A 25,408-nucleotide genomic window follows, 5' to 3' on the forward strand; every position below is an offset into this window, starting at 1 on the left:
GCCCTGTCTTCCTATGCCAAAATGCTTTTCTTCCCATCAAAATGAAAGCTTGGGTGGAAGTGACATACATTCAATCAGGCAAAATAAAATCTTGTAATAATAGTCAAATATTTCCAAGTCAAAATAAAGACATGTTAATAACTCAAAAATTTTGGTCGGTATTACAGATAAAATGACATGTTTCTTTATGGAGAGGGTAAAGGGATATTTACAGCTAGTGTCTTCTTTCATTTTTTTGTAATGAAATTTTTTATTCCACTTATGGGAGTATAGTTTAGGCTACTTATCAATAGTTTGTTTTTTAATGAAGTAGTTTTAGTTTTAAAGCTATGCTTAAAATTGAAAAGATCAATGTAGAATCAAAAAATTAACCAATGATAAAACTGCATATGGTTCTTCTTCTCTTTTTTTTTTTTTTTTTTGTATCTGAGTGAATTTCACTGCTACCTTGCATGTTGCATTATTATATTATGCTCACATTCAAATGGTTTTCTGACCAGAGCAGACAAAATAAATTTATTAAATTACAATGCCTGTAATTGGATATAAGGAACTTGCCAACATCACAATCCCCAGTGGTCCTCTCTTTAATAGCATTTTGTTAAAAAAAAATCCATGACTTCATCAACTGTTTTTATTGTTTGTTCTCCCAGAATCTTGGCCTTCAGCTAGAATACATCTTAGCCAGAGAGCATGCTGATCGTCTGTCTGTCATCAACGATGTAAAGGATGAAAACAGACGTAGAGAACTGCGTGCAGAAGATGAAGAGGAAGATTTCTTGGATGAAGGTAGACGTGTCTCATCATGACTCTTTTGGTTTTGTACTGCTGTATGTTTTTTTCCCTGACTCCTTTTGCTGAATAAAGTGCATGAGGTGCTTAGATGTATATGTGCAAATGTGCAAAAGGAGGCATCTGAATTTGCATTTTTTCATTTATGAATATTGAAAAGTAGGGATGTGCATATGTTTAACTTGGCACGACTTGCGCCCATTTCATGCATAAGGGGCTCAATGCTCACAAGAAGACTCGCCTTTTGACAGCAACCATAAATCCACGTGGCACAGACTGTCCATATGCACTGAAGATGTTGGCTTGTCTTGTACTCTTGGAAATAACAACTTTCATGAGAGAGACCTTCCAGTACCTACCGCGGTGCCGCCAGCAGAAACGAGAGCAAGGCTGGGAGAAGAATACAGCCCCTCGCCGTTTTAGCAGCATTGTCAGCAGTCCTGGCCACTCGGACAAAAGTTCCGAGTCCAACATTGGAGAGCTCCCCTCAGGAATGAGTAAGCATGGAGAATGTTAGAGATAGCTGTTGACTTTTGCATCATGCTCCTAAATGATAAAACAGCAGTGATTAATTTATTTCATTTGCATTTTACTTCAAATGGTGGCATTTGCAGCAGAATAATCTATGATCATAGCACTTATACCTGAGTCAAAGCATAACTTAGCAAGCCATGATTTGTTCATTTCATGGGAAGATAATTTTAGAAATATCAAAATGTGAAATTTAATAGGCAAAGGTAGAATGCAAAGCTACTGATTAGAAGAAAGTCTATAAGAACTGTTGATCACAAAATATGCAGTGTTGTTCAAGACATGGATAATAATTACTGAGTACATGGAATAAAGCTGCACTAAATGAAGAGGAGTCTGTAATAAACTAATGGCAGGTGGAGTTGGAAGTCCTGTAGATCGCAAGATCAGCTTTGCAGTGTTGACGGAGCGCTCTGACTCCTTTCACAGTAGCACAACATCTCTGTCAGCTATGGATCCAAGCACTGTCCTTGCTGAAGACAAAAAGGACCCAAGAGGTAAGTCTGACCTGTTTACTGCAGGCACAGGTGAAAAAAACCAGGAGATTTGGCAGGCTGTCTGAAATCATTAAACATATCCTAGAAGAAAGACTATAATGACTTGATGGTGCATGTTATAAAATCATGTTATCATAGTAAGAGTCTAACTAGGTATATACATCGCAGTCAAATGAAATGTAGATGATGCAGATTTCAGACATGGAAATTCACTGAACAGTTGACATCCATGGTTGGCAAAGCTCTTAATTCTTTCACTGTGCTCTCAGTCAGGCCAACAGTGGCAGGAATTATTTACCTGGCATCTGCTATGTTTAATTTGACTGTGCTATATATTTATTTTGCAAGTGTAGTGAAGAGGAAAATATTAAATTAAATTATTAAAGCTGCTCTACTTTACATGTTTATTGTCTTAATGAATTAGTATAGTATGCCAAGGGTTTGCTTTTGTTTTTACAGTGTTTGTGTATGTGTGTTTAGGTCGCCGGCTAGCACAGGGGCGACAAAAATTGCTACGCCATTTCAGACGAGGATCGGGTCACAACCTGAGTTTTAGACACAACCGTAGCTTCAAACTGATGCGACCTGATGGAGGTGGAGGGAGTGAGTGTGGCTTTTTAATTTTGCAGATGACTTTTAACAGCATCATGTGTAAACCATGTGTAAAATTAATTTCCCAGAATTTTTTTCTATGAGTGTAATACTCTGAGATCTGTGTACTTGAGAATGCTGTGGCATGCAGTGCTCTGTGTCTGAAAACATTGTGTGGTTTGCAATGTGTGTGTGAGAACGTTATGGTGATTGGGTTTAGTTTTTGAGAACTCGTTGCTGTGTGTCTGTGAGAACATTGTGTGTACATCTAACTGCAGGCATCAAACAGTTGAGCTCAACACGGTCCAGGAAAATCAGCAGCCACTCATTGCAGTCAGATGCAAAGTTTGTAGAGGAAGAGGCAGCTGCCCCAGCACTATCTGAAGATGCTGAGTCTGTCACAATGATGAGTGATGAAACGCAGGAGTCGCCTGTAGATCGTGACTTGGAAATTGAAGATGAGCACTTGTGCTCTTCTTTACCATGGATCAAGGTGTGCAAGTATAAACTTGTGTCTGCAAGATATTTAATTTTTATAATGGAGAAGAGCAGCTTTTTGATTTAAAAAAAAAAACTAAATGTATATTTATATATTTCAATTATAAAATTGATCTCTTAAAAACTTACTAAGAGCAGGAAAAGCTCTTTGTACCTGCAATGGTTGACTTTCATCATTTTCATTATCAGACTATAGCTTTCCAGAGTCTGAATTGTCATCTCAGTTGAGGACATATGCTGAACAGAAATGGATTTTAAGGACAATGACCTAGTAAAAAAAAAAGAATTTGCTTTTGAATGCAGCAGTTCGTACCCTTTCACGTTTGATCATTTTCAAGTTCAAAGATTTTGTAAGGCCACTTCAGATGCCCTTGGGCAAAGTGTACTATAAAGAAATCTGTGAACACTACCAGGTTATCATCATCATTGAGTGAGCTTTTGAAAATAGAACAAAGAATAACAGCTTATTAAACATAAGCTGCATGGTATGACATGAAGAAATACATGGTCTGGTATGATTTGCAGGTTGTGGTTCAGCTTGCTAACTTGTCTAACTTCATATGTACCCATGAGGGGTATTGCCACCCAAACTGCTATGAACGACAACGTCGCAGCTGTCAGCGTCTAACAACAGCCATACGTAAGGTCTATGAGGCCACAGCGACCACCCAACAAGAGGATGGTCGGCAAAGCTCAGCCCCAAAGGACATGCTGAAAGACAAACTTAAGCGGCGGGTAAGTCTGTAACTTAGATGAGAGGAATGGATGCTGTTAGTACTGTTGCTGTGCATTAATATACCATTGCTGCTATTTTATAAATAATGCTGTTAATAGAATGAGATCATTCAGATGTGGTTACTGTCCCAGATATAAGTTTGGAATTATAATTGCATCAATAATTTTCAGCTTTTCATATACTGTAGTGTCTAAGCATAATCAGACAAATATTTTTTAAGCAGGATTCTATCTTTATGGTAACATCACCTACAAAACGAAGAGAGAGTACTCCTTTGCTAGAGAAGATAAAGACAGACGTTTCCATGACAAAACTAAAACTGAGTTCCTCATGGAAAAAAGAAGAAAAAACCCGGGAGATTCGTGATGAGACACCGATTGTAAAATACTTGACATCACAGGTAAGTAACAATCATTCTAGTGTTTCAGCATGTGTTTGGGGAGGTTGGTGGTGTAGTGGCTTAACCACCTGTCACCACACCAGCCAGAATCAGGTGTCATGGGTTTAGATCTTAGCTCTAATGCACCTCTCTTTGGGTGTGACATCTGGCCACAGGCCTGGGGTGGTTTCCTCCATTCAGCATGTCTGTGGGTGTGTCCATTCGTGTGTGAATGATAAAATGATTTTATAACATGCACTTGATGCCTACCTACTTTGTGAGCTTGTGCACCTTTGTAAATGTTTTTTGTTTGCTTTATGGTGGTGGAGAAAAGTAATTATTATTATAAGGACAGATAGGCCAGAAAACAAACTTCAAGGTGGAGCTTGAACTCATCTGCAGTGAATTTTGCATGCAGGCTCAGAGACTAACACAGTGCCCAATGGCCATATTGACAAAGGCAGCCCCAGTGCTTCAGGTGGAGAACTTTGTAGACATTATGCCTGTGGCATGGGAGCTGCTTCTGGAGACAGACCAAGAGCTTGCTGCTGCAGCAGGCATGTACTCTTTATATTTATATGGATATGCATATGAACACTAACAATGATGAACATTAATAAATCATGAGTGAAGATAATCGGAATATTTTTTTAAATTCTTGCTATCTTGTATGCTTTGGTTTTTCATGTTTAAATCATTTGCCATTTGATGAGTATCTTATGTTTAAATCATTTTTCAATTGATGAGTATATCATGTTGAACTAATTTGTCATTTGATGAGTTTGACAAGACAAATGTGTGCATGTACATGTGTAAGTATATATTGTACGTGCCTCTGCATGTTTTGCAGACGTCTGTGTACAGATTTCCAGTGCATGTTTGAATGAAGATGGTTTTGTTCAGCTCCTTGATCACTGTGTTGTAGTAACATTTGTAAATACCTGGTTATTGTCGGCAGCCTCTGTGTTCCTGCTGTCTTCTGTGAAGTCACCTGACAAAGCCAGAAACACTATCATCAAAGAATTGCAACATGAAGAGACCTGCCAACGTATTAATGCCATTCTCAGGTGAGGACATAATCTATTCTGATTATCTATGGTTAAAGAGCACTCTGTCAACTAGTAGTAAGCTTTTATCATAACACTAACTGTCCACAGATAATTAGAATATTTTAATCTTTAACATAACAGTTGGATATATTATGCTATTTGTGTTTCTAGTAAGTGAATTATTACCATTATGTATCCTTAGCTGATTGCAGGGGAAAGCAAATTGCTTAGCTTCTGGTTTGAATATGTTGTTTAGTCCTAGGTAATGTTTAAGATCACATAGCATTTCTACCATTTCTTTTTATCTGTAAGTTTGCTTCATATTTTTCTCCATTTTGCTAATTTTTTCTTTTGCAGAAAAATTATTATTTTTGCATGAAAGTTTCTGACGTTTAAGCTCAGAATTTATTATATTCCCGGGCTTTGAATGCATAAAAAATTCCATTCTGCGCAAACCACTTTTTCAAGACTGGGTGTGCACAACTCTTAAACTCAAACAACCAGACAAACATGCGCGCTCTCTCTCTGTGTCATGCACACACATACACAAATATTCAAATTTACACAGAGACACATGTTTGTGCAAACAAGTTCTTTCTAATTCACATTAAAACTCATCCACAAAATAAAATCTGTTCACTATGGAGCTGTAGATATGTTCTTTCTCTTAATATTTTTCCTGTTTAATTTACCTGATAATGGACTGACTCCAAACTAAAATACAATCCAGATTTCACAAACTATTAAAGAATGTTCCACCATACGCAGGTAAAATGTATAATGCCTCTTGAAGGCATTTTTTCAAAAATTTTAAAGTATATACTGCCACAGACAGAAGTAGCTATGCTGAAAAACACATAACCTGTTTTAAAAAAAAGGTTTTCTTGTCAGCAGTCTGATGATTGATGACTAATGTCGTGCAGTGTATAATCCACACATAGAATTCACTGTCTCTTCTCAGGTCAGTGGATTGTTTTGCACATAAAATAGGTGATTACAGCCTATTCTATATGCAGCACTTTGGAACAAATTATAAGAAGCATATGAGTGGAGACTGTGTCTGAAGCTAAAGAAAAAAATACATCAAAGTGAATTCAAGGACCCAGTATGTAGCAATCTTATCAACAGAGCCTTTTATGACTACTTGATTATAAGCAGATTTCCATGTACACAAATAGAGTACAAGGAGGCTCTCAGATATGAGATTTTTTTTTTGCATCCATAGATTTGGAGTCTTATGGAAGTTCCGGTTCCAAGTGTGGCCTCGGATGGAGTGTGATGCAAACTTGTACTTCAAGGTCAGTCAGATTTCTTCCTATCCTAGTCATGAAATAGTAGATGCAATATTCTCTAGTGCATCCATGCAGTTTTTTTTAGGTATGGCACTTGACCTTACACATTGATGCTGTTTTGGAGATGGGGCATATGGCATTGAAGGTTAAATTTTTTTAAGCATAGATGGATGTTGACAATAAATTAAATTGTCAGCATTCTTGATTTTTGTGCTAAAGATTAATTTGTGAAATAATAATGTTTAATTTTAAAGCACATTAAAACCAACCTGAATGGCTTGTGTAGATATATCAGTAGATATAGGCGATATAAATCTAACCTGTAAATTTCAGCCTCTGAAACCCATCCATTAATTATCTGCTAACGAAGTAAGCGATTGGCACTTGCAATCAACGAGCGCCATTAACAGTGTATTATGTCATGCTCTTGCACCATTCACAACACACCCACAGAGTATCAACATCCAGTTGAGTTGAAATGTATATATGTACAGCATAGATACATCAAACCTCTTGTTTGTCACAATTTGCTGACAGTTGCCCCCACCCAGCATAGACTTCACTCTGCCATCACCAACCATCGGTCTACCCAGGTCAAGTCTCACAGTCATTGATCCACCCTGGATGCCGCATTTTAAAACAAAAATTGAGGAGGTGACTGTGAATCAGGAAGAAACGGTAGGTTTTGTCTTCTCTTTGTCAGAATCTGTCAACCAGCTTATCGGCTAACTTTTCTCTCCAAAAGTTCAGTTTGTTCAACAATTAGCTATGAGATTACAAGACTTTTGCAATACTTTATTGATCCTTATGGAAATTATACAATAGTTCATCATCAATAATAGCTATGTAAATATTTCCAATTACTCATCCACTATTATAAAACAAAAAAAAAGTTATCCTTACTGACATTAGAAACAAAATGATATCATCATCACATTCCAGTTTCTCAGCAAACAGAAGTAACATGCAATTAAAAAAGTACAGGGTAAACATCATAATACATGGTACAAATACCTATTCATGCTGTGCATCAAGCCAAGAAAAAAAAAAATCCAACTTTTATGAGTTTGCAGAGCGTTTCCTTGCAGAAATCCCTTGTGACGGCCACAACAACACGTCGCAAACAGCAGCAAGAAATGATCAGACGAGCTTTGCAGGCAGAAGAAGAGCGGAAACGCATTGGGCGGGAGAATTTTCCTATGACTACAGTACCTGTGACACAGCTGGCTGCCTATGAACCAGCACTTCATTCAGGAGTTGAGGAGCATGAGGAAGGTATGAGACCTGTGTTTATAGATTTGAGTTCATGATCAAGCTCTTATTATCTTCTTGTATACCATGTGCATCTTTATTAATCACCCATGCATGCATCGTCTTCAAAATGATCTCACATAAAGTGAAGATTCACTTTAAAAAACATCTAGCCATTTACAGAGTTAAGTATGTGGTTTTCTTTTGTTGAGAAAATACATTCAGGTGTTTGAAAAGTTGCAGAACTCTTGGGCAAATTTATACCTTTTAATTGTTACTTCAACATCAGCATCTGTAACTGTAATTGCTATGTTGACATAGCAATTTGTAATTGTAAATGTTTTTGGTCATGCTGTTGGAAGGTCATAAGAAGATCGTTGTTGTTAAAGTGCTTCTTTGTATCATTAAGGCTACCTGTGCTTTCTTGCCCTGCAGCATTCCTCAACAATATTGGATAAACCTGAGTGTCAGTTGCAGTGAGAAGAATGGTTGGGAAAAAGTTGTGCCTGTTTGCGGTGTTTGTAAATAAACATAAATAGGCAAATACAATATTTAATATGAGAGTTTAGAATTGTAGAAACATGTCATAAGTATGGTTGCTTTTATAGAAGCTGGATAAAATCCATGACATATGCTTACTAAGAGGAGCTCAAAGATAAATTATCTGTACCATAGGAAGGACTTTTTCCTGTAACAAATCAAGACCTGAAAGAAAGACTAGTTACTGGTTGAACATTTAAAATAAATCTTCTTGCCTCACATAAAATACTTATCTAGTTTTTAAAGTCTCATGAAGAAAAATGCAGAAATCTCTTCATGCTCGCAGCCTGTGGATAGAGCAGAAAAGGAGAAGAGTTATCATATATAATTCATAGAATGCTTGATATGCCAGCAGTTTTCCATTGTTTATTTTAATTGTTAGTGTATATTGACAGACTATATGCTAAACATGTCTTCAGGTATCAGACCATAAATGATATTGAAGGGTTCCTTTCATCTTTGTAGAGCACTGTCTTTAATATATTTTCTAGTTATAGGAACTTAGTAGAATCAAATGGATATGGTAACATAAAATCAAGTGGAGTGCACAGAATGTGATCTGCTGTGGCCACAAGTGCTTAGATTAATCACTAACACATACACAAGGAAAAGTATGAGGAGCATATCTTTGTTGTTCATTATTTAACTCTCCAATAACTGTGTGCTCATTTTATCAGTGATAGTTTCCCAATTGCTTCATCAGATCATTAATTATGTCTGTTAGAGAAAACTAACATGATTATAAAATTCCTCATTTTGAAAATGGTGAATAGTGGAGAGAAGTGGTGTGTAAATCATGTGTATATTTTGTAGTCAGTATGCATGTGAGGCTTTAACATCCTATAATGTGCCTGTGAGAAAGAGAGATGAGAAACCAGCACAAAGGTCCAACCATTTCCGATCCAATTATGTTGAGGGATGTGTCTTAATGTATACTTGATGTATTCATGTCACAAAGGTCCAACCATTTCCTATCCAATTCTGTTAAGGGATGTTTTACTGTATACTTGATGTATTCATGTCAGTCCCATTATGAGACCCCCACAATTTTTTTTTTTGAAAGATAAATTTCCCAAACAATGTATTCTAAATATTTAATAATTTTATTTATAATGCTAAAGAACAGCATATAGAGATATGTGTGTGTATGTTTAAGTGCGCGCAAGTCTGCATCTATGTGTTTGTGCACAAGTGTATGTATATATGCATTTGAATAATATTTGGAAAAACTGTTATTGTTGCTTCAGTCATGATATGCTTAAGATTATGTGTAATTAAGAAGAGAATGTCAACTCTGGCCTAGAAATAGCATATAGAAATTCTTATTATTTCAGTAGACATTTGACAGTGACAGATAGATTTTTACCATATTTATGATTTTTGATAAATGATTAGAAGCAGCCATGAAATATAGAATCATCTGTTACATCTCACAAGTATTAAAATTTCTTTTTTTTGAGCAACGGAGAAAGTGACCTTTACATCATATTGACAATAACTAGACGAACTTGTCCCCTAAACTGTGTTGCTTATCTAATGGTGAATATATCTAACTTCTCCTGTAAGGTGTGCATATTTAGTAATCAGCCTAACTACTTCTGAGTGGTAGGTACCATTTCTCCTGCATATTTGTCTGAGGTGTACTTTGTGAGTGTAACCATCTCCTAACATGTCAAGCTGATCACAGTTTTGCCCAAAATGTAAGTGAACTCACAGGAGGTACAGGTCTGTCGCTGTTCTGTGCTCTTCATCTGATATTTCCTTCATTTACAGTTTGGGCAAGAACTGAACCGAGCTTATGTATTGTGCACTTGCTTTTACCATCTAGCGACGCAAGAGGAGTTAAACTTGGCTGCTCGACGCGTCTCACTCGCTCCAATCAATCGCGCTAATATCCAAAGTCGTAGCATGTCTTGGCGAAACGGTAGCTTGCATTGGGGCAGGCTCGGCAATGAAGGTATCACATCTTGGACAGATTAAACCAAGTAACTGTGGATTTTGTATGTTGTGTGAACTGCATGAAATGGCGATCACAGTGCTTGCTGTTAGCTGTTCTCTTTCTTTGTGCTTGTGTTTAAAGGGGGAAATCAGTCATGTAGAATATTATATTCACTCATAAATACTCATTTTGCTAGTTCTTTCCCTTTTGATTTTTTTTCTTTGGTTAGGTGGGTGGGATCATGGATTGTCAATGGATCTGTACTTTAAAATCTGTGCCATTGTAAAGCATTTTCAATTTTTTATTTTTTTGCTTGATGTTTGAAAATTTATTGCACAGTATTTTTTAAGGGCAGGTTATATATAATAGCTTTCGTATAAGGAGAAACATTTGCATTTTCTTCTGGAATTTTGCATACTCTTCTGTCATGTGTCTCAGATCTGTGATTGGATACTAAATCCTAGAGATGGCTCTTCATTGGACATGAATAAATTGAAAGTCTTCTTTAGCTTTTATTGGATTTCTCTCCACTTTACAGTGTTTGCTTTGTTTGTTTTCTTGTCTGTTTTGTCTGCTTGATCTTATCACCATTCTTTAATCTTTAATTAGTTTCATTTTCATACAAAGCAACACTATTTCTTACCTTTTTAATCTGATTTACATTTTTGTTTTTTAGTTATTCTAGGTTGAAAATATTTCGATCAGGTGTTCAAACAGTGAATCCGACTTACAATATATTTAACTAATACATCACTATCAAGCTTTTTTTTTTCAATGAGGAACATATTGAAATTTATTTGCATTATATCTTACAATATAAATAAAGATAGTTTTCACACTCATTGAACACAATGAATGAAGAATGTTTCTGAAGTTATTTTTAGAGCTTTCCATGTGTGCTTGCCTCTTTTCTTTAAGGTGCTTATTTCTTAGCACAAGAGGTTGAAGGTTTTTATATTTCATAATTTGTGTACAAATGTGGTTGGGGCGTTTAGAATTTATTAATTTTACCGTGAGTTTTATTATTTGCCTCAGATATTCTGAAATTTTGGAAAGTTTTGTGCAGCACTGTAGATGTTACACATGACAGGAAGTTTTTTGCTTGAGAATAGGTTCCCATCTTTTGTTTTGTAGAAATATTCTTTAAAAAATGGGTAGAACCGAGTCTGCTATTGTAGGCAATGTCATTATTGCCAGGTTTCATTTCTCTGTGGGTTTGTGGATTCAGGAACATGACCTTATTAGAGCTTTTCTCTCAGGGCTGTATGCATCAGATAATACTTGGTTATCTCAACAGACCAGCTTTTCTTCCTTGTGCACCAGGGGAAAACAGATTTATTTGCATGCCTGCATGTACACAGTGTTATGTCTTTGTTATGTGGCTTTTTCTTGGAAGTACTGGCATTGCCAATCTTAATGATGAGATTAATTTTTGGTTTGTTCTTTGTTCTGCTTCTTGTTTTTTCAGTTGCCATCATCTCACCATATACATGCACATCAATAAAGACATCTTTTATTATGTGATACAACCAGAATTATCAACTTTTAATTAAAGAAAAATTCAGAGCAACTTTATCATTTTTGTCTTGCCTTTGCAAACAATGACATACTGGTCTGTATAACAAGTAGTGAAAAAATATTTTGTATCATATTTGTGCTAAAGCATTTGAAAAGATCATGCCTGAATAGGCTTGTGTAGTAAGATCGTGTATGGGAGAAGGCGATGTGTAGGATGTACAGAAGTGTAGAGGCATGTATGATTGTGAAGAATGCTTTCCAGTAGAGTAGGTCTGGGCTAGAGTAGGCCTGTGTAGTAAGACTGTATGGGAGGAGGTGATGTGGACGAGAGCATGTATGATTGTGAGGCCTACTTTTCTAGAGAATTTGGGTAAAATTTTTAAAATGTTGTAGATTGCATTCCAGATGAGGCATGCTTCTGTTTAATGCAATGCTTGTGTGCATAAGGGGCTAATGGAACAAATCAAAAGACATGGGGTTTATGGTGATATTCTTCTCTTTTTTATCTTGTGTAGAATTTGGAACATGTTTAAAGGGGAGACAAGAAAGTAACAGACAGTATTATCAGGGGCTTGTTTTGGTTATCTCTATGCTGTTGCCTCTAAAAATTTACTTTTGGTGACCAGCTATTCGAGAAATGAATACAGTGCCCCCTCCCTTTCCCTAACACAGTCTGTGGTGCATTCAGATGGCCAGCACCAAAGATGGAGTTTTCCAATAGTTTGGTTAGAATGATGACATTCCCATTGATAGTGTCATCCAGTTCTTTTCCATTGCTGCCTTTATAGCTGCTAGAAGTTTCAGAGGGTGTGACCATATACAGTCAACTTTTGCTAAAGGTGTGACCATGTACAGTCAGTTTTTGCTAAGGGTGTGGCAAATACAGTCAGTTTTTGTTCAGAGGGTGTGTCCACATACTGCCAATATTTGTGGCTGCATACTGTCAGTTTCTGCCTTATGCAGAATGACCACTCATATCCAGTCCATCCAACACTAGTCAATTATGTTCTTAAGTAACTAACTTGCACAAATTGCCTTTGTGGTATTGTTACAGTACTTGAGGTAATTTGCTCATAAGCTCACTAATACACACAGTAAATATAGTTTTGTGGGGGGACTTAAGTGTTCAAAGGGATGGCCTACTCTGTAATGCGCCAGATCAACATATAATTTTGGTATATAACTAACCACAGTAATATTACTTATGTTAGTCAAAACTTTTATTCAAATAGAACTACATCAGAGTTGTGGTCTATGACTTTTGAATTCAGTTAAAGTCATCAGTTTTCCCCTCCCCAAGGTGAGGAAGAACGTGCAGACCATTCGCACCATCTGCAGACAGCACAAGCCTTCTTCCCATCATGCATCTGTGCAGCTGTCTTGCCAGTGCTGCACTTGCTAGATGACCATGATGTCAATACTGAGGGAGTCTCAGGTAGGTTCTGTATTTCCCAAAATATCAGATCTGTGTGTAACCACTACAGATTTTCCAGTTGCTGACCATATCAGTATGTGATGCTTAGCAAATGTTGCACTTACATTTAAACTTTTAATTCTCAGGCAAAAGAAGTTCATCTGCATTAACAGGCATGGTAATGCTGCCAGCTGTATTATAAGAATATGTTCACGGGAATGGTAGCACATTGCCTTTTAAATTTTAGTGAGATAGAAGGTGTCAGGTACGTGTCTGAGTAGATCTTTTCTGATATGGATGACTTCTTGTTAAGTGGTTTTTCTGCATTGATCAACTGCTTGGGTTCAGACTACTTTGTGGATTCATCAGTTTACTGATTCGTAATATGTATAGGCATGTGTGACCACCATTTTATGATCTGTATGTGTGTTTAACAGTATCGGAAGTTGCCAACAAGATCATTTGGGACTGCATTGTGGATGACCCTATTCTCTTTCTCCGACACTTCCTGGAAAAGCTTACAAACAAAGAGAGACAGGTGGGTGAGAGTTCATGGAAAGAGTAACTGACAGAGAACAGAGGTAGAGAATGCTATGGACTCTGTAAAATTCAAAAAATTTTGAGCAGTCTTTTTCTCTTTCTACTAGTCTTATGTATTTAATTTGGACCTTCAAAGTTCCTGTTTATTAGTATTTTATGCTTGCATTTCTGTACTGGAGTTTCTGTACTGATGGTTATATCATGTAAAGCATGTTACTACACATATCCTCAGGAACCAATGACCAGATAGATGACAATGAATAGCAGTAAAGAACTCAAGGAAATAGAGAGTTTGGCTGACAAGTTGCTAGATTATATACTTCTGATTTTAAAGGGTAACATTAAACAGAGCATTTATTGTTTTGTAACTGTTGATAAGTACCTTTGTTAGACTATGTATCGAAAGATAGAATAGAAAGTGTGCTTTTTGTAGTTACAAGTGTGTGTGTCAGATTACACAACATTTTGTGAATGAAATTTTATTTGTTTATAAATTACTTATGCCTGAGCTGTTGTCTTGTTAATAGGAGGAGCTGATATTCCTGGTGCGTAAGCTGGTGATTTACTTTCGTCAGCTGCCAGCTCAGACAGCTCACTCCATCTTTAACTACTTGGTAAACTTAGTGTTGACACTCTGTATCTTTAACTATTTGGTAAACTTGGTGCTGACACTTTATACCTTTAACTAAAAATGCAAAGTTAACACTGGTCCATCTTTTTTTAAAAGTTTGCGTAGACATCCAGTGGGGAGGCTTCATAGCTTGGTAGTGGGATACTCAGATTTGGAGATAAATGTCACTGGTTCCATGTATCAGTACAATGGGTAATCAATAAAAAGAGGCAAAAAGCAAAGAGAGGAGTGGCTTGACATTATGCTGCCATACAATGTTATGGGACCCTTAACTCTCCTTAAAGATGTCTGAAATGGATGAATGTGTTTTTCTAACAGCAGCATGTATAGGCTGTTGTGTGGCATGGTAAGTAAGTGATGTTTATCCCATATTATGATTCTTAGATACGTGGTAAAATATTCTTTTCAACCAAGTGTTGTGTTCACAGACTGCAGGCAGCAGTGTCCCATGTATATGGAGCATGGCTCTTTTGTGTGTGTGTGCTCACACACTTGTGTTTGTTTGAATGTGCTTTGCAGGTGGGCTTTGTCATGTTCTATGTGCGCTCTCCCTGTGAAGGAGGACAAGATGCTATAGCTGGAGCATTATCCCTCTTGTGGCTGGTATGTCATCACGATTGTGAACTTAACCTTTTTCAAATAATTTATCATGACTGACAGAATGTTACAATGTTGTCACTGCCTCATTTTGAAAACAGAGGTGCTACACTAGAATGTAGAAAGACTACCTTCTGGTGAACACATTGACTGACATTCGGTTTGAGTGGTTCTATCATCCTTTAGTCGTACATATAGAATATGGTAGAATCAGTATAAAGGATTGTGTGTGCGCATGCATATATATATGCATAGGTTTGTGTGTGTGCATGTAAATTTGTTGATGCGTTACATTTTTCCTTGTCATCATGTGCTTGACACATTTTTAAGAGATGTGAACGAGAGAACAGTGAACTCCTGCAGAGTCTAACCAACTTGCTGCTAAGTAAAGCGACTAGTGCACATTGTAATGTAACCAGTTTAATTACTCTGTAATATAATCATTGTAATTACTCTATAGTGTAACCAGTGTGTCTGATGATGTATGTCTTGTACCACTGAAGGTGCTGTAGTTTCAGTGGTGATTTTTATTTCTGTGTACAGGTGGTTCCCTGTGTTGAAGGTATTTATTTCAAGGACCTCAAACAGACGCTGAAGAAGGAGCAGTGCGATGTGAGCAAAATCATCTTGCTTTACAGTCAGAAATAGTGTCTTACCATTCCAGACAATCATAATATTATCTTACCATTCCAATTACAGTCATATCCTACCATTCCGAACACAATCAGGTCTTATCATTTCAAAAATTGCAGTCATGTTTTACCATTCCAGCACTGTCACATTTTACCATATAATACTGTCGCCTACCACCCTAATACAGGGTGTGCTATTTCTGTAAGTATATTATGTTTCATTTACAAGAAAGTTAAGAGAGATCAGCAGACATCTTTATTGAGAATATGGAAGAGAAGGATGGCACATCTTACAATTTAACTTTTGTCTATGGTGTGATAGCTGTGTACATCTTAGAGCATCTTTAGTGCAAGTTCAGCAACGTAAGTGTAAATTACGTGAGGTTCGAATTTTCATGGATCATTGATTTTGCTTGATGTTTTCAACTGTGTCAAGTATGTGGAAGACTTGTTTTGGTTCTGCTGCAGCCTTACCTGTTGGTGTGTGCAAATGTAGCCAGTGCCAAGAAGATCCTGGTGCATGGGCCAGACCTTTCCAGCATCCCTTCACAGCTTCCTATCCATGAGGTCAGCAATCCATCAGCAAGGCAGTATCCAGAGAACTTGCTGCGGTTCACTCCCTTTCTGTTCTTGGCCTCCATTGGCAAACATGCAACTTCACTCTTATTGTTGTAACTTATGAACGCATTAGATATTTGCAAAATTTGTCTGTTAATGATCACTAATCTCTAGTCCAGTGTTGTTGTCTTGAAGCTAGAAGCTATATGGGGATTGCATTCATATGCAAGCCTTAAAACATTAATGACAATTAATATAGCCTGATCATGGCCTTATTTGTGGTTGCTATGTAATTGTTTAGAAGGAAGAAACTAATGTGAAGGCTAACATTGTCTTCACAGGACACACAGTTCTCACATATTCTGCAGGAGAGCCTGGAGTTCTTTAACATCCCTGAAGACCAACACCATTGCTATTTTATTGCAGACACAAAGACCAGTATGTATACATAGCAGGTTTTCATGCCATGCTGTAACTCTGTTATCTATAACTCTAGTGTTGCTATCAGTTATCTTTAATTCTTGTGTTACTTTCACTGTTTTCAGTAAATGCTGGGACTCTTATCTTTCACTCTAGTGCTACTTTCAGTTTTAGTTGGCATTTAGTTTTTCAGTCCAGTAAATATCCCAGACTTGTCAGTCTCTGTACTGTCATTCTACATTAGCTGCTACTGGCCAGGGGCTGGAAGCATGGAATGCACACTTAATCTGAATGGATAGTGTCATCTTTGTTATTTGGGTTTTATATATATATAAAATTTGTAAATGTGTATATACAGTACTGCATCATTACATGCATATGTAGTGTTGTGAGCAGGGCCTAGCGTGTTTGTTTTCCGCATCATAGGTTGTAAGATTTGGTAGATAGAGATGTATGTAGGACTCTGAAGATAGAGATGTATGTAGGACCCAAAAGAAAAGAAAGGAGACACTATGAACTGTGTTTGCAGATCAAGTACATAACCAGAATGCCTATGTAAGAGACTTTTACTTCTTCCGGAGGAACATCTATCCTCAGCTGAGCCTTGTGCGCATGGATCCTGATGATGCTGCTTTAGCTCTTCAGAAGCGGGTGAGTGAAGATGGCAGCTTGTGGTTGCAGAGAAAGGAGCAGCCACTAAATTATTATGCAGCCCTGACCTTATGACCCTGACCAGAGGTCACAAGTGAGCATGTAGTACAGCACTTCGATGTGGTTAAATGCTCTTTCTCTTATTATAAACCAGTTTGAACCCCCCTCCCCCAAAGATATTTTGATAATGCTGTTTGGAGGAATTTGTGTCTCATCTTAAATTTGCTTGCAGGTGTTTTTGCTGAAGTTCATAGAAATTGGGAAGGTCTTGCTAACAGATGCTGTCTTGGCCAACACTTCGAGTCACCAGGTAATGGAGAAATGTTCACCTGTGTTTGTATGAAAAATTTCACGAATATTTATTGTAAAACTGAAAATATAAGGCAGTTACTGTGAAAATGACAGAAATTAGCCCTTATGCTAACAGTAAAGAATATAATATATTGAAAAATAAAATAGTTTAAGAATATGTATCTAATTTTTGATGTAGTTGGTCACACTTTCTAGCTCCAACACAGCTCTCCTAACAAATTTATGTTTCATCAGAACCATGTTGCATTTCTTCATGAAGAATTTCTAAAACTGCCAGCATTTCCCCGCAAAGCCCTTGAGACAGAGTTTGACATGTATCAAGGACAACTGGGCAAGGTGAGAACAAAGGAAAGGTTTGAACTTGTTTATTGTAAGTGTTGACTGCGCTGGTGATGAGTAAGTTTCTGGATGCTGATTTTTAATAAGAAATGACTGCTACACATTGAGTTCTAATCATCCTTTCTGTGCATTTTGTGCAATGTTTTGATGAACAGGCTGTTACTCGGATCTTTGTCCTCAAGTATAAACTTTGGGAAGATATTATATAGATTATATCTGAGACTTAGTTTCTTTGTTAAAAGCTAACCCAATTGCGCAGCAAAAATTGCTGGAAATAGAACATGAAGTATCACAAAAACATATTCTGGTGGTATTTTATGATGAAGAGGCATGAGAAATATTATATTAATATTTTTCTATTAGTCACATCTGGATTTGTTAAGAAAACAGAAAGTGAGGAAAGGATAGTACTTCTAAAAATAGCATCATCTGCATGAGCTGAATTCAAAGAGGAAAGATTGTTGCAATCCTCGGTAAAAGAAAACAGAATGAAATCACTTTGGACTTTAAAAATTTTTAACTTCAGTCATAACTTGGTCTTGATCATCTTCGACTTCTAAATAAAGTTTAAATCTGTAGGCTGTATTCCAAAATCAGCTGTTTCATTTTCTGGAAAAAAAAAATCGCTTCTTGAACATCAATCTAAGCAATATTTCTTCGTCTGATTCAAAGACATGCAGAGATTTGCTGAACTAAGCCACACTTGCTGTTAGAAATACTGCTTAACACGCAACAGAGCTCTGCAGTGTAGTGGGTAATTTTCTTCTGCTTTCCTCATGGCAATGTTTGAAGGCTTAAACTTAAAAATTAAGCATAATTTTATACTCATTTTGGGAATTTTTATTTTAAAATTAACTTAACTTGATCATAAAGAAAAAAATGTTGCACTCAGATCAGCCTTTAAAAGATGCAGATTGCAGATCATTCTTGCTTCTCTGTCTTCACCTTTCAGGAGCTGTTTGGCATGGACTCACTTCATAAATATGCTTGGACAAAGGTAAAAGGAAGGTTGCATATTGTTAGATTGTTTGAGCTTCTGTAAATTTTTTTGTAACCATTTTGAGATTTAGCCTATGATTGTCCTTGTGTGTGGGCATTTACGCAGATGCGCATGTGCATGTTTATGACATTATTTAACTGTTGGTTACACAGACCTGTGAAGACACATTTTTGTTTTGTCTCCAAAAAGAGACAGTAGAGAGAAATATTGCATTCTGTTTTGCTTAGGCTGGAGATGAAAAACAACTTTTTTTTCTGTTATAGCTGATGACAACAATGTTCAGTGCACTCAACAGCACCTTTACTTGGTCGCATGACCTTTCCCTCTTCATGAATGTCATTAATGGAACCATCATCCTGTTGTTTGAAGACACAGCCATCCTGCGCTTCTGTCTGGCATCCCTTATCAACACCTGTCGTCACTTCAAGCATATATTTGCCACCAATGGGTAAGTTTATTCGTGGTGTCTTATTAAGACAAAACAGAATTTATATTCAGTTGTGATATCCACCCGTAAAAACGCATGAATGTAGGAATCAATATTGATTGCAAACAGGACTTGGCTATATTGAGAAAATGCCTAAACATTAAGATCACACCATTATTCATTATTATTATTATTCATAATCATCATTATTCATTACCTCATTATTGTTAACTCAGAGCAATCACCTCAACTTGTCCATCAAAGTTGCCACAGCATGGTGTCTACACTAAAACAGCATGATGTCTGCATGAACATGCAGTGGTGGAACTGGTATTTAAGGACTTTTAATCTCTTCCTAGGTTCATGTACATTATGCCCACACTGTTGCGAGTGTACAGCAACAACCAGCCCAACACTGTCCTGAAGCAGGCTATCCACTTTGTGTGCCGCCAGTTCTACATCTTGCATCGCAAGCCATTTGTGCTGCAGATGTTTGGAAGTGTGGCTTCCATCCTAGATACCAGCTGTGCAGCAGGAGGGATGTTGGACTGCAGTAAGGTAGAGATATGTTGAGCTTGATAAGGGATACAGAAACAAAAACTGGTTCCTGGGCTGGCAATCTGGCATTGGGCAGATTGTGTCTTTGTGGCACCTTGTTATCTGTGAGATTGAAGGTTTGATGTAATCTGCCTATCATTGGCTTAGGCCCATGAGGATTTGACCACATTTTAAAAAAGATAATTTTTTTCTTGGACCCTTAACACTTTACTAAATTAATGGAAGTTGCACTGATTTGGATTGATGTTTACTGAGTTTCATATGGTAATTTTTATCTGTGCAGTGTTTGTGCTTTAAAAAATATAAGGACAACAGCAAGTATTGATAACTGTTTTGTAGATTTGTATTAGCTACTGTTGTTTTGGGTGCAGGTACAGCCAGACAGCATGTTCAAACTGTTGCTTGCCTTGGACAGGGAGTGCCCTGACATACTGGGTGTGCTAGACCTCGTCCAGGGGGACAAACCTCTCAAAGCACTGGTGAGGATCTAGCACAAGGGGAGGACACTTGTGATACATCATGGTCTGGAAATATATTTAATAACATGAAGCATAGCTGGCAGAACCCATGACTGCAGCATCAATATTTATATTTGCTTTAGAAAAGCCTGGAGAGAAAATCAAACCACTTGGGCATGACATCAACCTCTAAAGTACATAAATCTATATAAAAATTATGCTACTTATGCTGTTTCAAACAAACAGGACTATTGCGACTGGTATTTCATAACACTTTTAGTGAATGTGTTGACTACAGTTGAGTGTGTGTTATAAACAAACACTTTCTGTTGGGTTAATGCGATAGTGAGGCACTGTAAACAGCCTGTGCACCCATGTTGTTTACTATCGAGTGCTTGCTTGTTAGGAAAGGATTTGAGTGTTAGGTACCGTTTACTGCCTTCACTAGTTCACGGGAAGCAACTCTTGCATAAATTTGTTCCTCAGTTGTTTAGTAACTGAGGTTAAACCAGAGCTGTAGGTTTGCTGTTCATGTTTCAGGACTTTTGCTATGAAGCTGATCCAGATACCTTCAGCATGATGGACACCATCAACATGTGTGTGACTGTCGTTGCCTACGCTCCAGACTCTTTCCGTAGCGTGCAGATGTTGGTGAGCTGCCAGTGGTGTTGGTGAAAGATGGGAGGCTGGATAATTGCAGATGATAATTACAAACATAATTTTTATATATATAAAATATTTAAACACTTTTTTAAATGTATTTCCACACCTTGCAGTGAGCTTAATGTGCTTTAACAAAAGAGCAGTGCAAACAAGTACAATAACAGGTTGCAAACTTGATAAATGAGTTTTGGGAAGGGGGAGATAATGAATATAAGAGCAGACAGCTTTACCAAAGCTTATTCAGGCCAGGGATTAAAAACGTAGTGGGTAGTAGTGGGTGTTCAGTAGTGGGTGTTCAGTAGTGGGTGTTCACCAAATGTCCTTCATTCTCATGGCTAAAATAAATCTCTTTTGCTTACTAGCATGACTTATATGGTGGAGGAAGGAGAAAATGGAATAAAAACGGGGGTACCATAATGCTTAACAGTGTTTAACGATGCACAATATTTATTTGTAGATTTGTCTGGCCCTATATATCTTGTAAAGCACATTTGGGCTCGCCTCTGTGTGGGGAAATGGGCTATGTAAATCCCATTGTTATTATTAGATGAGATACCATTTCTAATTTGCATTGTAGAATCTAACTTGTTCATAGGAAGTCTAATCTGACAATTTATTTCAAGATGATATTGGCAGTCCTGAGTTACTTAAAATCTAAGCAATTAAGAAGCTAGAGAGTGTTAACCCTCCAACTGTTACCTGTCATGCAGATGATCCTGGAGCTTGTCATCCCTCGTTACTTGGAGCACCTGTGCCAAGAAACAACCCACAGGGATAGTGTAAGCATGGCCAGGTCAGAGGTTACAGCCATCACCAATATTGCTGTAGCCCTTCGTGCCTTGATCAGCTGCAGCGAATATTTTGCAAGGTGATAGTGCATCTGTTGTCAGTACTTATGCACAGTATGAGGAGATACAAGGAGACCTGTTATCTGTTTTGAAATTAAGATGTACTTAAGACAATATTATCCTTGTCTGTTACCGTACAGCTTATCTTTGGTTTGTTTTCTAGGAGCATGAGCCTGCCACAGAGGTTTATGGAGTCATCGAGTGTTGGCAAGCCTATTCGCAATCATAGCATGCATTCTTTGACAGTTGACGACTGTGAAGATTCTCACACCAGGTAAACAAAGCATTTGTCATCTGGTTCTACATTTCTTCTTTAATTTTACCATATGACCTGACTATAGGAGTGTAAGGGCTATAACAGTTTTTTAACCAAACGAATTCTTGCCCCTGGACAGTAGGTGGATAGCAGTCCTTATAACTAGAATGATCTTCCCTATAAGCCCAGTGCTGCCATCAGATGACTATTAAAAAAAAACACCCTTCCATGTGGGTTCAGTAGTTTTTTCCCAAAAAACACACACACACATGGGCACATCAATGCATGCATAGTCCTTATTAATAAACGCAATTTCACACATAAGTACAAGGACTTAGATGCTGTTTATTTTCTCACTTATTATATGCTATGCATGCTTGCTGAAACTGAAATTTGAAAGTCTGTTTATTTTAAGCCATCGAATGGAGGAGGGTCGGCGGCGACCACATGGTGTTGACGCTGAAGAGTTTGAAATGCGAGAAGAATTCAGACACCCTCGGGATCTGATTCTGTCCATTGCTGCCCAGTTCTGGACAACGTGTCATGCACGCCTTCGGCAGTTGCGCAAGATTTTGGGTGACCCCTCCTTCCGACCTCCAGAGCTTTTGGACCACAAAACTCACAATGTGAGATTCATTTCTTATTTTTTTCCCTTTCTGTTTTCATGCACCATAGCTTTTTTTTTTTACAAGAATGCAACCCCAGAAACATACATTTTCTTCAGATGTTCGGATAACTGCAAGAGGCAGCAGCAAATGATGGCTGTTATCAGTTTCTGTTGAAGCCTTTAAATCCTACTTAGAGTCATCTTCTGTATAAAATTGTCAGATCTTTTTTGCCAAGGGATCGAACGAAGCTGACAGTGAGACCAAGGTCATTTCTTATCCTGAGAGTTGTCCCAGACCGTGGCACTTTACTTTGTGGATAGGGCAGTCCTATGTGTTTTGAAGTCAACCTTGGAGTCCTTTTTTTTCACAGTCAAGAAACTCTCAAACTTTGACATATTGCAAATAAGTAATGTTGTTTAAGCTCTTAGAAGCATGTAGTGTTTTTTTTTAAGTGGCTGCCAGAACAAGTAGTGCTTTTTTATAATCAGTAATTAGAGAAGCAGACATATATATATTTAGTAATTACAAAAGCAGACAGATAAGTACATTGAGAAAATATAGAGGCAGATACATGTTTTCAGGAATTACAGAAGCAATCATATATATATCTCAAAATTTTAGTCTCTGCTTGACCCCTTTGTTTACAGCGCCTTGCAGAGATTGCCCACACACTGCTCAAGCTGATACCATATGACCCATACACAATCAGCTGTTCTGGACTCCAGAGGTATTTATACCAGACCTAGGGTATTTAGATTTAAGATGAACATGGGATATCTAGATTTTTAAGAAAGATTTCTCATAATTATTATTCATGAGTTCATTTTGCCTGTTCTGCTCAATGTTCTGTAGACTGTGCCCCATTTCTTTGTCTTGTTTTTTCCCAACATCATTGGAAGGCTAAGTTTGATTTGAGTCCAGGCCAGTCCTCAGTGGCTGAAAAAAATCACCTGTTCTAAGTTGTCTGCTGCACTTTGCAGAAATAGCTTTTCACTGCTTCCAAATGCACACAAATATATGTGTGCAGACATGCAAGCATCCATACATATGAGCATGCATACATTTCAATAAGTAAGAAAATGCATTTATTTGTGCCTCCAGATACATGCTGGAGATACTACCCAACACAGACTGGTCACAGGAACTTGTTAGACCTGCTCTAAACCTAATCTTGCGACGTCTGGACAGACTGTTCACCAAAATTTCCAAGAAGAATGCCCTTAAGGTATCATTAACTCTCTTCTGCCTGTATGTGTTTTTTGCAATCAATTACAAATTATTAACAGTACAAAAGTTCCAGCCCCAGAAATGTTTTCTGCTTTCACAGAATTGAGAAGGTAAAAGTTCCCACAGCCTGGTGGCCTTAGGGATGGGGACAGAGTGGTTCACGGTGTCAAGGGCTGTATGTAGAAGGCAGAGCTTAGCCCTCTCCTTCTGCTCCTGTGACCTGCTTTTATAAATCAAGTAACTGGAGTGCTAAGTTGGCAGAGTGGTCTTCCAGTCACTATATGAAACGAGATCCTTGTTATTCCTTCCATTACACCTGTTTTTTTAATCAAATCCCAGATTCTGAACTGTAAAACAGTCTTAAGGCTATAGTGCTATGATCCCTTCTACAATAATGTGCCATCTTTGTCTCATGGTATGCTGTAATTCTAATATAATTTATAATTCTATATATAATTACTATTTAATAATAAGAGATATATATATAGTTCTAGTGTAATGTGCCATCTATGTCTCATGGTATACTGTAATTCAATAAATTGTTTGCTGGCTGCAGTAATTTAAGAAGTAAAGTACTTGTTTAACTATTCCTTTTTGTTGCTGTACTTTTAAAAGCCAGTTCTACATTGTAAGTGTTGGAGAGTAGCAAAAGTAAGCCAGCAGAAATATCAGTTCACTTTTATTATTTCATGCAATGCACGTAGTTGTTCTGGCTGTCAAATATGACCAGTGGGTGTAATGGGGTTGACAATATGTAGTAAGGACATTTGTATTCATGAAAAGTTTTAACTCTTCTTTTTAAAAAAAAAACAGCGGCAGATAGACTGGGAAGCAGCTGCTAACATTCTGAAAGGTAATTGCTAATACGTGCATGATTATCAGTGAGATGTGTAAGGCTATTACTGAGATATTATTGTTAAAATGTGTAAAATTATTATTGGGATGTGAAATATAATTACTGAGATCTGTAATTAAATTGTTGGGGTGTTTTTCATGATAGAAAGCCTTACAAAGATACTCAAGAAGAGTGAAAGTAACATCATCAGTTTTGAATGTCAACTATTCATTGCAGCTTTCCACACTACCATGTACAGACTAAGGCATGTTACATGTGTTTATCACACTTAATGGCACGTGTCTTAGAAGCATTCAGTTCATTTAGAGTTTTCATTATTACATACTTTGGAGATTCTTTTAATAAAAGAACCTTTAACTTGTTTTGAACAAAGACACCAGAGAGGCTTTTTTATTGAGGTAAAATCTTGTGATCCGAATAACTTGTTCTTCACAACAAAAATCATCAGGAAACAGAGTCTGCTACAAAGACTGCTGCAGCACCAGGCAATAGCATATTGTCCTCATTGTTACAGGTGTCTTCCAGACTCTGAAGAAATTTGCCTACATTGCTTACTTACCTCACTTGAAGGTTAGAAAACTGTGCATGAGTTGTGTGCAAGTATTCTTGTATGTGTGAGGTGTAGCTTCCCAACCCCACTTAGACTTTGAATCTTAACGTTTGATACCACAGAGAACTGTGCCACTTTCCTTCTCACTGATTTTCACAATGTCTTAAATTTGCTATTTTTTCTGATCTATCTGTGTCTTTTGTTTCCTAGCCTGGTGGAAAAAAAAAATGCTTGATTTATTTAGAGCATA

General features: G+C 37.3%; 1 protein-coding gene across 6 annotated transcripts in view; it reads left to right on the top strand.

Moving 5' to 3' along the window:
* LOC112574979 (protein unc-80-like) overlaps window positions 1–25,408 on the top strand; it is a 49,792-nt gene that overhangs the window by 10,763 nt on the left and 13,621 nt on the right. For 4 of the 6 annotated variants that reach the window (XR_003101542.1, XR_003101541.1, XM_025256443.1 and 1 more), the window contains exons 12-46: window positions 654–789; window positions 1,044–1,289; window positions 1,680–1,820; window positions 2,301–2,423; window positions 2,690–2,904; window positions 3,435–3,644; window positions 3,866–4,045; window positions 4,443–4,581; window positions 4,983–5,091; window positions 6,299–6,371; window positions 6,903–7,043; window positions 7,454–7,640; window positions 9,985–10,113; window positions 12,914–13,048; window positions 13,465–13,565; window positions 14,095–14,181; window positions 14,718–14,801; window positions 15,339–15,407; window positions 15,896–15,994; window positions 16,327–16,423; window positions 16,935–17,056; window positions 17,289–17,366; window positions 17,603–17,704; window positions 18,660–18,704; window positions 18,971–19,155; window positions 19,494–19,692; window positions 20,064–20,171; window positions 20,691–20,801; window positions 21,524–21,681; window positions 21,825–21,935; window positions 22,333–22,543; window positions 23,173–23,252; window positions 23,627–23,750; window positions 24,566–24,605; window positions 25,123–25,178. Coding sequence is in view for 4 of the 6 variants with exons in the window: in XM_025256443.1 (XP_025112228.1) it covers window positions 654–789; window positions 1,044–1,289; window positions 1,680–1,820; window positions 2,301–2,423; window positions 2,690–2,904; window positions 3,435–3,644; window positions 3,866–4,045; window positions 4,443–4,581; window positions 4,983–5,091; window positions 6,299–6,371; window positions 6,903–7,043; window positions 7,454–7,640; window positions 9,985–10,113; window positions 12,914–13,048; window positions 13,465–13,565; window positions 14,095–14,181; window positions 14,718–14,801; window positions 15,339–15,407; window positions 15,896–15,994; window positions 16,327–16,423; window positions 16,935–17,056; window positions 17,289–17,366; window positions 17,603–17,704; window positions 18,660–18,704; window positions 18,971–19,155; window positions 19,494–19,692; window positions 20,064–20,171; window positions 20,691–20,801; window positions 21,524–21,681; window positions 21,825–21,935; window positions 22,333–22,543; window positions 23,173–23,252; window positions 23,627–23,750; window positions 24,566–24,605; window positions 25,123–25,178 (4,431 nt within the window). In the remaining 2 variants the exon portion in view is untranslated. The remainder of the gene's footprint in view (window positions 1–653; window positions 790–1,043; window positions 1,290–1,679; window positions 1,821–2,300; window positions 2,424–2,689; window positions 2,905–3,434; window positions 3,645–3,865; window positions 4,046–4,442; window positions 4,582–4,982; window positions 5,092–6,298; window positions 6,372–6,902; window positions 7,044–7,453; window positions 7,641–9,984; window positions 10,114–12,913; window positions 13,049–13,464; window positions 13,566–14,094; window positions 14,182–14,717; window positions 14,802–15,338; window positions 15,408–15,895; window positions 15,995–16,326; window positions 16,424–16,934; window positions 17,057–17,288; window positions 17,367–17,602; window positions 17,705–18,659; window positions 18,705–18,970; window positions 19,156–19,493; window positions 19,693–20,063; window positions 20,172–20,690; window positions 20,802–21,523; window positions 21,682–21,824; window positions 21,936–22,332; window positions 22,544–23,172; window positions 23,253–23,626; window positions 23,751–24,565; window positions 24,606–25,122; window positions 25,179–25,408) is intronic. The other 2 variants (XM_025256442.1, XM_025256444.1) reach the window with 2 other exon arrangements.

This window comes from Pomacea canaliculata, linkage group LG11 (assembly GCF_003073045.1).
Source record: "Pomacea canaliculata isolate SZHN2017 linkage group LG11, ASM307304v1, whole genome shotgun sequence".
NCBI classification, from domain to species: domain Eukaryota; kingdom Metazoa; phylum Mollusca; class Gastropoda; order Architaenioglossa; family Ampullariidae; genus Pomacea; species Pomacea canaliculata.